Genomic DNA, 15,400 nt, shown 5'->3' with positions numbered 1-15,400 from the left:
ACCTTTAACCCCTTCAGAGTGACCTTTACGGTGGGGGTCAAGACACCCAGGACCCTCCCCCGACTTCAAGGGAGGGGGTGGTGGTGGATCTGACTTGTTAAGTGGACATTTAATCGAAGATGTTGATCAAATGCCTGCACACATATGCACAGAGCGCATAAACACACACACACACACACACATGGTCATCATCATGCAGAGAGCCTTTCTTCTGATCTTCATCTCCCAGAAATACAGTGAATATGTCAGGTCTGCCTTCAGCCTGTGGAGGGAGAATCAAGTAATAACTGGAACTGGAAGGAATAATACACCACATGAAAACCAGTATGGGTAAATTGTGTGTTTTGACTAAAACAAATAAAAAAACAAGCAATTGGCGGACTGGCTTTTCATTTTCTGTGTGATATTTTCTTATTGTGGTGCTCTGTTGCCACCTGGTGGTGTAAAGTTGTACATTACATGACTGCAGAAGATGTACCATCGGTCAGGGCTGGTTTGGTTTTTTTGGACTTAATCTGGAACATCACCACATTTCATCTTTTAAATATTTCATTTCATACACTTACTTAAATATTTGATGCTCATTTATACTTATTTACACTGCTATGAATATACCTCTGGGAAAAAATTACTTTTGCTTTAATTTATTTATCGTTTAATTGGATCCAAGCTTGTAATTATTCTGACTGAAAAAGTATCCGTCATGTGTAATGTATGAACTGACATTTGAAGATTTATGATTTGAGAGCAGTGACGGTAATTCATGAACAAAAACAGACACATCAACAGCTTTTAGGTTGGTGAACTATAAGTAGCCTACTTCCACCAGAGGCAACATTGACACTGATGTGGAGACGTCTGACTAATTTAAGTAGACACAGTCACCACCACACCTGAGTACCTATAGAAGCTCATAGGTGATGGTTAAGCAGGATTTCTTTTGTTTAAGTCTATATTTAGTTTTTTTCTTTTAATCCTACAGACTCTACCTTTAAGCTCTGCTTTTGGTCTGTACCGACTCATGAGGGAAATATCTGACTCTTTAACTCCTCTATCTTCACCGCCTGAGACTTTTATAGCTCTAATCTTAGATGAGCACAGCTGGCTGCCGCTGCTTAATATACGTATATGCCAACCAATGGTCTGGAAGACATTATAAAGCCCCACAGAGCTGAGCTGATGATTCTTTGTGGGGTTTCTCAAATTGAGTGACTTTCAACATAGCAAGTGCTATGATATTTTGTTAGTAAATATACTGATTATAGCGGCTGAGAACTTTGTGTGCATTAACCTAGATAATTATTAATATCATTTTCAATGTTGAAAGCTTTGGGTTTCATACTTGAATATTGTATTCTGCAGTTACGATAATTATTTTTGTTTTGACAACACGGAGGGACACAGGACACAGCTGACAGAGTCACATCATGCTTTTATGACGAAAAAGGAGTTAATTTACAAGACAGACAGTTTATAAAACATACATTGAAATAAAAAAAAGAACTTATGTGTTTTTATAGACAAGTACATTATTGTCTTATCCCTTCTTTTGAGACCAAGCAGCCATGGGACTGGGCAAAACATGGGAGATCCCTGGAGAAAAGAAGCAGCAGTTAAATCCTATATTACTATACCTACACTATTTACAGTTCAACAGTCATTTTCCTCTGTCAGACATGGCAAGGAGGTCTACAGATTGGATGACATGATATGGCTAATAGACCTAATATGTACAGTATCTGTTCTTCACCTCCAAGGATCGACACATTGAAAATATAAATGTGATAATTCGGGTACAGCCAGATGTTTGTTAAGCCAGAGAGAAGAAGAGTCCAGATGTCTTACTTATTGTATAACAGTCGCTACTGTCAGCCCAGCCCTTGACACAGTTCAATTTGACCAGCTGAACAACTTTACATTAGCTCTGCATTTGATTGGAGCACTCAACACCCATTCCTAGGTTTCAGAACTCGGTAATGACAATATGAAAGAGGAACAAATATGCAGTAGTGCAAAAATGAGAGTCATCGATTAAAAATGTTTCAAAGTGTTTCACGAGGTCGGTGCCAGGTTGATGGAGAGAGAGACAGAGCAAGAGAAAGACAGAGTAGACAGTTAGAAAACAACAGAGAGACAGAAAGAAAGAGAGAGGAAAGGATATGAACATCCCAGCAAAATTTGAGAAATACGATTCATTATTTTCCATTAAATGGGCTCCAACAAATGCAGAGTTATGTCAATGACAGCCTCCTCTCTCGGGGGAGTGGGAGAGGTGAGAGAGTGGTACTTCGGCACAGACCTGGAGAATAAAGTCAAATTCTGGCACCATCTCGTTCTTAAGAGAGGAAATGTGAAATTGGTAATGTGGAAACCTAGGAATGAGTGCCAACCAGGTCTGTGAGAGCTCTGTACGCCTCCTCCGACTCCAGAGGGATTCTGGGAGAGTGACAGGGTTCAAGATAGATCAATGCAAGTATGCCATTAATAATCCTATTCCCATACAGCATTGATCAGTCCCACCATCCTGCTTGGAATATCAATCGCTTTCTCTACAGCTTTACATATCTGAGCGATTCCTATGTGTGTGGATATAGGTACTATGTGAACAGGTACAATCATCTCATGTAAATAAATGCCTCCTTTGTAAGATGCACACTTCTTTGAATATCCATGAATGCAGATTATCACTCCTCCCTGGCTTTGAGTTGTACCAAATTCAAAACATTTTAGTAGTCTCATTTGTGGTTTGTTTCATCCAGTCCCATGGCCAGCAACTTATATGGCACCCATAGCTCTCCATACTAGTGTAGGTGAGAGTTTGGCAAGACCAATCACTGTATACAAAAGGCATGCATAGATTAAACCTGCTAAGACCACAAGAAAGAAAGTTTGTTCTCTAGAGAGGAACCGATCGTTGGCCGATCAGCTCTCAGTCATATACAGAGAAAGAATGATGCTGTGATATTCTAGTCGCCTATTGTTCGTTATGTAGGTGGTGAGACTGGTGGGGGCGTCAGAAAGTATTTGTCTAATCTACAGACTGAGTCCCAGCAAACCAGGTCAGCACTGTTGCTTTTGATCAAATGGAGGCCTGTCCTGATAACACCTTTTCCCCCACACGGGTGCCTGAGGTCAAAACACTCGCCCCAGACACCGAGAGTGGAGAGGAGGTCACGCTATGGCTATAAGAAAATCAGTGACTCACTGACTTATGAAGCTAACAGTCAATTTGCTCTCTTACGTGTTTCACTGTAAGAGACCCAGAGTTGTTGCTTTGTTTTCCTATCACATACAATACCGGTACATCAGTGGCAACAGTATGGTCCCATTTGTTGCTGTTACTCACATCGACCACTGGGGGTCAGTATTGCCACGTAGAAAGGGGGGCACATGTACTTGTCTGGTCAAGGTTAAGATGGAGCAGTTATCTGTCCAAGGTGCTTTTAAACAATCCTTCACCAACACTCTGCCACATGTCCTATTACACATGTGACTGTTTGCATTAACCTCTCTCTATCCAGTTAGAAGACCCTGTCGTAGGTAGTTTATCTGCTTAACAGACACGTAAAAAGCTAACATAACGGCATGAATTCAGCCTCCATTATTTATATGACACCCAGCTCTGAGAGGTCTGCTATGGAAATGAGACTAATAAGCCAAGTAATCACCCAATCAGCCGAGCTCACTTCTCCGTCATCCCATTACTGCTCCTCTCAGCTCCGATAATTCAACTCAAGTCTAATCCAATCAAAACAGCAGCTGTAGGATCTGGGGTAAGAGATGAATTCATTTAGAGCTAATATGGAGTCAGAAATGACCAGACCAAGGCTGCAGAGGTGTAGTGTTGAATGTGAGACTGAAATTCTTATTGTCAATATAGTCACAAATATATTAAAAGCACAACCCTCTTTAATTTAGGGGTAAAGTGAAAATATCCTCACAAACCAAACAAATGAATAATTAAAGCTCGGCTGTTAATGGTGCTGTGATTATCTGTGTCTAAGGGTTTGTCTTATTTTAGTCTCTGTCTTTGAAGAGCTCCCCAGTGGAAGGTATCCCTGACAGTGAGATTGCTGCTGCTGTAAATGGAGCGTCTAGACTACGGCACACCAACCCCAGGCAAGGACGAACCAGAGGAGGGAGCACAGGATTGCTCAGCCTACTTTCTCAAGAACCATGGCAGAGGAGATGAATCCGGCTCTGCTCCACCGGTGTCTACAAACACTGGGAGTCTGTCAGCCAGACTGAGGGCGACTGGCTTGGCTTGCAAAGCTGCTGGCACCTTCTCTTTGTGGAGAGCTGCTGAAGGATTGTTTAGCAAAGTCTTTGTTGTATCAATTAAAATATTTAACATAATCTGAAAACCTTTGATGATGGATTCTGGGTGGAATTTTTTTTTACACTGGAGGGAATAGTTGGAGCAGTTTTTCTCAGAGAGCATTCAGCTGGAAGAAAGGTCCCTCTCACTTTTATAGCTTGAATAGATACAAGTGCTTATTTCCAACCCTGACCAACATTGAAATATCAGTTTTCAGTGAATGAACTTTTTGCTTGTCTCAGTGAACCACAGTATAGGCAACAACAATAACCAAACACCCACCCCCCCACACCCCCCTTTCTACATTTGAAGGTTAAAGTGTATCAGCAGAGAAAATACATACAGTACAGTCCATGGGTTTTCGTATATCCAGAGAAAGATCCCAGAGTGGCACTGTGCAGAGCGAGAAAGTTCCAGTGACGGGGGTTTCAGGAATGAGAAGGGCATGAAATGGGAACCAATGTTTTTTGTGGTTTTTTTTCGTTGTTGTAGGAACCTGGGTCACCCCTTTCATCTTTTGTCTCCATTGATCCAATCACTGCTCCGTATTCGATGTCATCACAAGGAGCAAATAATCATAACACGATAACACTGACTCACAGAACACGTGTCTACTACCACACAACCATATTCCAGCCTAATACTGTGAACAGGGACAACAAGGGTCGGAAATGTTATTAAGAAGACAGGGGACAGGAAGAGGGGAGGAGGACGGTAAAGAGTGGGAGGAGGAGAAGATAAGAAAATGAAACACACCCTCATCTATGCTTACATTTGTGATTGATGCTTACACAACAACACCACCATAAACCACTAAAGACATTCTCACTGTCTTCTAGACCTAGTTTCCACTGAGAAATACCGGGGAATGGAAACACAAAAGGGTCGGCTCAGGGAGAGGAAATGTCCATGAAGGCAACGTCCTGTTCTCAACACCGTGCAAGCCCAAATGCTCGCTGACACATTGTTAATCTATTCTCATTCGGCCTCATGAATCTTTTAACAGCTGTTCAGTTATTAATCCTGACACAGAAGCCGGGGTTTCATCATCCCTCACGAGGGACAAAAATGGAGTTTGCAGGATATAGTTTGCAAAAGTTTCGAGAGCATGAGGCCCTGTCATACCTGAGGCAAGCCTGTGTGCAGAAACTGTTACATGTCTTTTTTTTAATTTTATTTTTTACAGTAGCCTAAAACTCTATTTACTTGCAACCTGTATGTTGCACATGTAAACAAATCATGAACCTAACCAATGTCCAGTCAGTCTAACATCAGCCGTGTCAGTTGGTTCAGTTAGTGAGTTACACCATCAATGAATTGATTCATTTGTGTGTAAAGCTTCAAACTAGTGACTGTGATAAATCAGGCTGCACCATAAAAACAACGTGAATATTGGCTACACATGGGAAACATCAGTAGTGATGGTCCGTAGTGTCACAAGTTGTAAAACCTCTTAAAATAACAGTTTTAGTGGCCAAATAACAGTTGGGGAAATACGTATTTCAGAGTTAGTATTCACCTATTTGTCTGTGCTATACCCATGTTGTTGACATAAGGTTTTGTAAGTTGAGGGATAGTGCTCATATTGATAAAATGTAATTTGAAATCCAACCATTTTACCTTTACATTTTACGCACAATATTTTGATCAAGAGTCATTCTGTTACATTTATGTGAACATTAATATGAACAGCAGTTGTAGCTGTTACACATTTCTACTTATTAAACACTTTAAATTATACTATGAACTTGTGTCATATCAACTTACAAAGACCTGTGCGCTCTCTCCAAAAGAGTTAAAGCTATCTCATGTTCGAAAAAAAAAGGGTACATATTTGTTTTTTGTTTTTTTTATATATGCCCAGTTTCTCGGCACAAGTTCACCCCACATACAGTGCGACTGCCAGATGCTACTTCCACATCTGGACCAATTCTGGCACACACACAAACACACAGTCTTCCAGGCTGTCAGCCAACACTGGAGGATAACAGCTAGAAACAGCCCAGATGTGAAAGTGTACGGGCCAGACTCGGGCTGAGGACCCAGGTATATGTGGGGCCCGATCTTTTAATTTAGCTGTCTCTGGAAGTGCCTCCGATTTAACTTGTGACACTAGATTAGGAACCACAGCTTCAATTGATGTCCCTTTTGTTGACTAAGATATTGCTCTGCCAACGGAGAGGCAGACTGCCTATAGTGTAAGTGAGCTTTATTGGGTCTTGAGAACAGAACAGTCCCACATGGAGGACGAGGAGCTTTAAAACGGTAAACAGCTAAAAGGTCACGGAGAACAACAGCTGAGTAAATTAAAACGGTGGACAAACTAAACAACAGAACACTTCAAAGAAACTTTTTTCTCATTGTATTTTTTTTTTTTTTAAACCACAGTACTACTCTCCACTATACGATGCACATGGCGTGGGTAGGGTTAACACGACTTCATTTACATTTGAATCCTCAGTCTCCAGCCAGGGACCCCTCCCAAAGGAGGACCCAGTGGGGGTGTATGGGGGGGGTGGGGGTGAGGAGGGGGGATGCACTGGGCTAGGGGGGCAGAGACATTCGCACACTGGCCGACTCAGAGACAGACAAAGACCACTCAGTGTCACACTGAGGCGCACTGTCAGTTCGCATCTCTATTGGTGCCTCACTGTGATTGTTGCTCCTACCGCTTCAAATAAACTTGATGTTGGTTTTGTGTGAATGCGTGTGCGTTATGGAGTGCAACTTTATGCAAGCACAGTTACAGCAGATGGTCTTGTGATTATCCCAACAGCTTGTAAAATGGCAGTGACAATAATTATTATTATATAACTGAATCATGCACACACACGCACACTACTGCATAAAAAAACAACCTACAGATACTATGGCTTTGATTCTTCACTCACAAATTTACAGTCAGATCAGTTCTCTCTCAGAGAATGACTTTTGGCTTCATGGTTTTACTTACAGTATTGTTGGAATGTACTATTTTAACAGAGCGATGTGTTGTTGTGTGGGTACACTCACTCTGTTGGCTAGTTATTGCACCTTTCCTGAGAAAACGTGCCATACACTACTGGGGATGAGTGTGCAGATGTTTCCATAGTGTAACTGTGTGTCCTCTGTCTGCCTCTGAGTATGACCCAACCCTCCAGGCTGCTCCCCCCTGGCAGCACTGGGAAGGTCAGGCATCCACCAACACAGGGGAGGGCAGGGACGGGGCAGGGCGGAGGCCCCCTGTTGATGAAAGAGCATATGATCAAGAGGAGAGAAAGCAGAGGTCATGCTCAGCGCTCTCCTGTGGGCCCCGGCCCGGTCCCCCCCCTTGCTCTCGCTTGTATTGGTTGCTATGGTCACCGTAGCAGCCCGTGTCCAGTGGGCTTGACTTCCTAACCAAACTCCCCAGGGCCACGGGCTGCCACAGCAAGTCACGGCTAGTGCGCTCATCCCAAACTCACACAGCTAACGTTGTCGCAAAGTCTAACGAAGATGAGGCCAAATCACGTTTTGTTTGTCTAATTGTCATTTATGTGAATGATCCAATTCAAATTCCTTCTCACCAGATCTCATAATCAGATCATCTTTGACATCCATTTAGCTTTTGCTCATCAAAGTGAATGACATATGGTATGAAGCGTTTGACCCATTATAATCCTCTTCACTGTTCAGCCGTGGTCAGGATAGATAAAGCTGGTTGTCATACTCAATAATCTATAGAAAACATATTCAAATTTTCTTTCAAAATCATGTGTTTTATTTAGCGGTATAAATTTACAACTTAACTCTGACTACATCCATGACTCTTAACAAGGCAGATTTTGAGGAGCATAGCTACAAATTCTATAAATGGATGGTAGCCAGGTCTTCTTACATTACATTCCTCTTAAAACCCCTGACTGCACAGAATACAGTAAAGGGAAATTTTAATCAAAAGGAAACCTTTTTTATTTCCTCATTTATATAACTGAGAGACAGGACTACCAGTATTTCACAGCTCATTAATCATGCCAATTCACAACTTATCTCCTATGGTTTTTAAATCTATTATTCTTATCAAGCATGGATGGCAAGTAGCTCTTTCCAATTGATCAATGTTATTGTACATTACGGTATAATTCAACCAAGTTTTTCACCACATGCTGAATGAAACCACTGAGAGGCAGAGAGATCAGGGTCATTTTGTTCTCATTCATAAATCAAACCAAATCATGTCATGGCTCTGGTTTTGATGTGGGCGCTCAATTTTGAATGGAGCCACAGACAGGAACTCACATTGAGCTCTCAGACTTCTTTGCGAGTCAGTGGCTGTGTGCGTTTGCGTGTGTCAAACACGTTTTTGGGACGTGCTCATGCCTCCCCCGAGGGACCCCTGGCTGCGTTGTTTCATATCATCTTCATGTTGAACTTCCTGGTCCCTCCTGAAGAGCCTCCAGTCGCTGGTTCAGATTTCCGGAAAGAGTACTCCACTGTGAAGTTGTTCTTGCGTTGGCCGCGTCCACGGCTCCACACGAACAACAGCAGGAAACAGAAGAGGACCACCCCCAGGAAGGTGATGCAACCCATTGCCGTGGAGACCAAGATGGTGGTCAGGTCCAAGGTGAACTTGAGGAAAACCCGTGTGCTGTTTAGATTTGTGTCGTTGAAGAACTCGCCACTGTACAGCGAGCGGTTGAGAAAGAAGGCTGAGGCGGCGTCAAGCGGCTGGCCACGCACTGTGAGCGTGGCGAAGTAGGTGTCATTGCCTCCAGCGTTACTGGCAATACAGATGTATGTTCCGCTGTCAATGAGCTGGGCGTAGCGGATCTCCAGCGTGCCACTAGGGAGAACAGTAATGCGCCCTGAATTCTTCGCTGTGATCCGTCTGCGCTGTGGGGAAATCCAGACGATAGCAGGTGCAGGTTCTCCTTCGGCTCGACACAGAAAACTCACTGGCTGGCCTTCACGAGCGACCACCTGAGAGAGGTTGTGTAAAGAAGGTGTAAGAGGACAGTCAGAATAGGACAGATGGTTATGTACGTAGCAGCTGTAGAAGTCATTAGCATCATTCAGTCATCAAACCATGTGAATTCATACAGATTTCACTAAATGCTAGGGATGTACTGAATCCTGGTATTTGGGGTTCTGCCGAATACCGTGTCCACTGTTTAAAGATTTGTCTGAATCCAAAGCGAATAGCTACCGATTCCTGCTCCCATCATCGGCCCATACAGTAAACACATTATGAATGCAGTAAACATCACACAGTCTGTTTTATTCTAACTGTAAAAAACAATGGGCAATAACTTTCACCACTATTTGGCATTTGAACACACCGACCATTTATGCTACAAGTCATTCAAGATACAGGTTTTTAGTAATTTTCTCCTTCAAATCAAGAAAGAAAAAGACCAAAAAGTGAAATTATATCCACAGAGCAGAGAAAATACATGCCTGTAAGTATTATTGTATGTGTTACTTAGGCATGTTTACATGTTTATGTTAAAATAACAGCTGTGTGTTCCTTTATCGATGCTAATTTCCATGAGCCTGTCTATGATGTTTTCCATTATATGTTAGCATCAAGCTAGTGGACTTTATATTTAGTTTGTGATAATGGGAGTGATGCTGGCTGTGCTGAGAGTGATTTGAATGTTGTTGTTCAGGGACGGCAGAATATCGTTCGTAAACCTTCATGTAATCACGGCGTCATTACGTTGATGTGTAGGGCAGGTGTAGGGTTCGGCAGAAACCGAACTCCATCAAAATTTGGCCGAATCCGAAACCAAATCCTGGATTCTGTACATCCCTACTAAATGCAATTACCTGCTGCAGTTTGCGGTTACGTATCTTAGGTTTCTGGCATGTAAAGTGATCGAAGAGTGCAGAGTCGGTGAAGGAGCTGAGGCTGACCCCCTGCACCTCCACCGGCCCCGCACACACCGGCACTCTGCCGTCAAAGTTGAGGGTCTTGCGTCTTTGCAGGATCCACAACAGACGGCAGTCACACATCAGGGGGTTCCCGTCCACTCTGAGGGTCTCCAGACTGTTGACAGAGTGGAAGGAGCCCTCTTCTAGAGTCTGAAGGTCGTTGGAGGAGAAGTTGAGCACCCGGATCTGTCTGAGGCCTCCGAGGGCATGGGGCTCCACCGTAACCAACCCTGTGTTCACCATGATGAGCTCCTTCAGCCTGAGCAGGTCCTTGAAGGCCCAGGGCTCCAGTGTGGTGATGGGGTTGTAGGAGAGGTTGAGGTGGGTGAGGTACGCCAGATCCTTGAAGGAGGCGGAAGGGACAGAGGTGATGTTGGTGTTGGTGATGGAGAGCCAGTGGAGGTTCAGGCCCTGGAAACTCAGAGGGGAGATGTACTCCAGGTACGGCCAGTGATCGATGTCCAGACCTCGCAGGTTGGAGAGTTTGCGGAAGTTCTGGTCCTCCAGGGCAATGATGCTGAGGTGACGGAGGCGAAGAGTGACAAGGCTGCGGAGATAGGACAGCGTCTGGCCAGAGATGGATGTCAGGTTGCAGCGCTCTATGGTGAGATCCTCGAGCCCCAGCAGCCCTGAGAACGCCTGGAAAACACAGATGAAAGAGGAGTTTAATGTGAATATTCAATGTTGACGTTTACATAAACAAACTTAAGACAAAATGTGGGTTCACACCAATCTGGTGACAGAAATGTAAAAGGCCCTTTAATGTGCCATGAGAAAGCTTGTGTCTTGTATAATAGACCTCATAAAATATTCCACTGCTAGAACAAAAGTCTGATCTTCCACGATCTAATTTCCAAGGAGATGTTTTAAAAAATAAATGTTCTTCTTCCATCCATTTTTCATGAGTGAAACAGTCACACAGTGGAGTGGCAAAATGCTGGACAGCTTACCTTGTGGGATATGTAAACCAGGTCGTTGTCTCCCACCTCCAGATGTTTCAGGCTCCTCAGGTCCTGGAAGGTGTAGTCCAGTAAAATCACCATCTTGTTCTCACTCAGGTCCAGACTGGTCAGATTGCCCAGCTTGGCGAAGGCCCCCATGGGCACTAACTTGAGCTGGTTTCCCCTTAACTTCAGCACTTTAAGATTCTGGAGAGGGGCAAAGGCATTGGCCTCTAATGTGTTAATGAGGTTCTCACTGAGGTCCACTTCCTCCAGTCGTGGGTATGGCGCCAGGTCGCCCGCGTGAATCCAGCGAAGTCGGTTCTTGCTGAGGTCCAGGAGCTGTGTCTCTGTGGGAATGCCCTCTGGGATGTTGGTGAGCCTCCGCCGTTGACACGACACCGACCTCAGCTGAGCCGAGCACTCGCACCGTGGCGGACAGGCCTGGCTACTTCCTGGCAGCGTCAAGGTTATCACGGCAACCAGAAAAGCAGCCAGGACCCACCGCCACACCCTCGGCCACGGCATTAAGGCACGCCCACCAGGGCCAGGTGAGCCAATCATGGCCCTGGTCTTCTGACTCCTCGCCTGTCGCAGGCAGGGTCAGTACACCATACACCTGCAGGACGAGATGGAGGGAAGACAGGGACAGAGTGGAAGCAGAGAGCAGAGGGACAGAAAAAAGAGAGTGAGTTCACGCATGAAGATGATGTGGAAAAAAAGATGGTCTATCATCCACCATACCCCGGGCTCATAAAAATTACATCCACATGGCTGTGAATTATCTATGTGTCCTTGCAGTTTAAGTAATATTGTACTGGAAGCTGGGGAGATCTGAGACATATCATGACATGACATTAAAATACAACTGACGAGACCCCATTACAGGAACACAGATCCCGTTAAGATATTTAACATAATTTGTCTTTTCACTAATTCATCTATGGATTCAGTTGGAAAACTGGGACACTGGGACCTTCTCGCTTCAGCTGAATTCATGCATGTTGCATCTCCTCTGCTCCTGCAGCACTGAGGCCGTCTGCTCCATTTTGACAAACACAATGAATTTATCATCACCACGCACCAACACAGACGGAGCTACTTAACAACCACGCACGCCGTCCCCGTCCAAAACACGAATAGAAGTAAGTGTTTGAATCAAGTCATATATTAAGTGTTTGATCAGGTATGTGCTGATGCATGTGTGCGTAGGATGTGGCATTTTGCTGGGTATGAATTAAAATTTGTTTTGGTCCCTCTTGCACGAAGATGAGATGAATCATTCGCGCTTTAACATTCCTTCAGGCAACCTGTCATCTCTCCCACGCACTATTTTTCCACTCGGAGACAGTCAAAGAGCACCTGGCTTTAGATCTGGAACGCAGCTCAGTGTCCGTCCAGTTAGGAGGAAAGGACAGGAACACCTTCACATGAAGAAAGAGTGGAAAGTTTGTTCTGCACCTTCAGAGACAAACTGCTTATCAGGCACCTCAGATGTTAAACTCCTGACTATTTACGTGGATGTTTGTTTTTCAGATGAAGTAAAATCGAGAGAGGATACAGTATATATCATCATCGCTGGGGAGCATCATGTTAAAATGCACAAACGGCACAAATGCTGGCAGTGGAAGGAGAACGAGCCAAACAGATTAATAATATATGGGCTGGTTTGTGCTTAATGGGCAGTCTTCAGAGGGTGAGTCGCACAGTTGAAAGAGCCAAAAGTCGTCAGTTCGCCTGGCCGCCGCCGGCTTCGCCTCAGTTCTCTTTCTAGCAAGTTGGATTTAGAAAACAGCTTCTTGAATGCCTAATCATATCTGACTGTTTCAATGCGTTGGCATCAATGGGCTCAAACAGGATGAAATGGGATTAAAGCTAAATTTAAATGATGGCAGACATAAATTCTTTGCACACATGCACACACCACTCATATTTTCACACACACAAACTGCACAAAAAAAAAAGCCCAAGAGATTGCGTCTCATCTACTAAGCCTCAGGCTGGATAAATCCCACAATTTTCGACAGGCCAGGAAAACACTCTGTTTACAGATCCTGTATCTGAAGGATCTGGTTGAAATCTGGCACCATTTCTCCTTTTCGCTTGGAGACAATACTCAGGCACGGAGAAGCTGCTGTGCCGACTGCTGCGGAAAGTGACCCATTTCTCAGCAACAGCTCAGCCTCGCACTGTCAACCAGCAACAACTCACCATGACCACAACAACGGAGCAGCAAACCTCAACGTCTCCGTGGAATAGAGCCCAGGAGAGGAACAGAGAGATCTGAAAAACAAACATGAGTATACAGATGTTCTGAAATAACGAGCTATTTATAAAACGAAATCAAACAAAATTTCTTCGGGGGTCCGTGCACCATCTGGCTAATTTTTTGGGGGCAGTCACATGATGATATTTGGGGATTGGCAACGTTGGTTGGCTAGTTCACTGCCTTGGCCCAGATTAAGATATCCTGACAGCTCTTCCCCCCCTCACCCCCCAAGGATGACTTCAGTGATCCTGTGACATTTCCTCTAGTGCCACAGTGAGCTTGACATTTGTGATTCAGTGTGAAATATCTCAACAACTATTGGGTTGTTTGCCATGAAATAAAGCAAACATTCAGGGTCTCACAAGGACAAATTCCTCAGATTTTTCTTCCAATGAGGCCAAACTTCAGTGAATAATCTCAACATCTACGCAGTGGGAGGCACGAAACTTTTGTGCAGAATGAACGAATCGTGATGAATCTTCATAACTTTGATCATAAGGTGAACAACTATTTTTTTTTAAATGATGGCCTGAATTTTTTGTTTTTATTGAAATATCGTGGAATATAATTTCATCGAGTGCCATCTTCAGGTCAAATTCTGTTTCTGATTACCTGCAGCTGGTGTTTATTGGGTAACACTTTACAATAAGGGTCCCTTAATTAACGTTAGTTAGTACATTATTAAGCATTAATATATAAACTAATCTGTTAATTAATGCTGAATAATGCATACATAATGATAACTAATTACATTATTCAACTTTTAAATGTATTAACTAACTTTGAGTAGTAAACGTTAATTAACGGCTTACTAATAGGCTACATTAATTAAAGCAGATATCAGTGGAATGTTTTTGTTAATATAAGTCCTAAATAGTCCTATTTTCCATCAGCAATCACTTACATGAAGTATTTCAGCCTAAACACGAGTCTCTCCGTCACTCTGCTCTGCTGTAACCCGAGGAGAAAATTTTCCTTGTGGGATACAAGTGTTATCCAATGAGGGGAGAGAACGGCATGAAGGGCTGTGTGTGCAGCCAAGGGATGCGCGTGAATGTGGTGACGTAGCACGAGGACCAATTGATGCCTGACAAGGGCGGGGGCTGCTAACTCATGGTGCGTTCAAGGAAACTCGTACTTTGTGTTTTTCCTTCCTGTGAAGTCATACCAGTTCGATCTGGTACGAGTTCACGGGTCGGAAGTTACGAGTGGCCGTTATAGGGAACTTTCACAGACAACAGGACGGTAAAAACACGAGCTACGGGTTACCTGGAACGCTACCAAGTCGTAGTTGTGACTTGAAGCTGTAACTTACGGTTTCAAAAGCCTGCCTTGAACACAGCATTAGCCGAAACGGCCATGCCGATGATATCTGCTTTAATGTGTTTCCTAATCCTAAATAATACACAATAATGATTGTTAATATATATGTAAACAGTTAATTAATGCTTAATAATGTACTAACAAATTTTAATTAAGGGACCCTTATTGTAAAGTGTTACCGTTTATTGATTATTTCCATATGATAAAACAAGTTGCTGAGGATAGTGTTACAGATTATCACTGCGAGCACAATACCCTGCTGATATTAACATTTAGCTTAAAGCACTTCTCTGCTTAGGCTGCTAGCATGGCTATACTCTATTTGTTAGTGTCTGTATGAGTGTGTGTGTGTGTGAGTGTGTTTGTGTGTCAGTGCACATCTGCCCAGCTCTTCGGCAGTGTGATGGATGCAACCTGCCTCCACACCCCCCTTGAGAGTCATCCTATGGGTCAGTGGCAGAGTCGCAGCATGAATCAGTGAGCTGACATCGTGGAGGCACACAAGGTCCTCACTGCTTGACTCAAGGACAGGCGGGGATCCTTAAAACACACACACACACACACACACACACACACACACACACACACACACACACACACACACACACACACACACACACACACACACACACACACACACACAGTTCATCAAACACA

At 43.8% G+C, this 15,400-nt stretch overlaps 1 protein-coding gene across 1 annotated transcript in view; it reads right to left on the bottom strand.

The window, feature by feature from the left end:
- Window positions 1–4,779: 4,779 nt before the first annotated feature.
- The window catches only part of lingo3b (leucine rich repeat and Ig domain containing 3b), a 35,299-nt gene continuing 24,678 nt past the window's right edge, over window positions 4,780–15,400 (bottom strand). The window contains exons 2-4 of the mRNA XM_085805823.1: window positions 11,161–11,770; window positions 10,106–10,849; window positions 4,780–9,256 (exon numbers count right to left, since the gene is read on the bottom strand). Of these exons, the coding sequence (XP_085661949.1) occupies window positions 8,687–9,256; window positions 10,106–10,849; window positions 11,161–11,715 (1,869 nt within the window). The 5' untranslated portion in view covers window positions 11,716–11,770 and the 3' untranslated portion in view covers window positions 4,780–8,686. The remainder of the gene's footprint in view (window positions 9,257–10,105; window positions 10,850–11,160; window positions 11,771–15,400) is intronic.

The sequence above is a fragment of the Trachurus japonicus genome, chromosome 17 (genome assembly GCF_045865225.1).
Source record: "Trachurus japonicus isolate A0001 chromosome 17, Traja_1.0".
NCBI lineage: Eukaryota > Metazoa > Chordata > Actinopteri > Carangiformes > Carangidae > Trachurus > Trachurus japonicus.
Note: the sequence above shows the minus strand (reverse complement) of the source record. Positions and strands in the feature narration are given on the sequence as shown.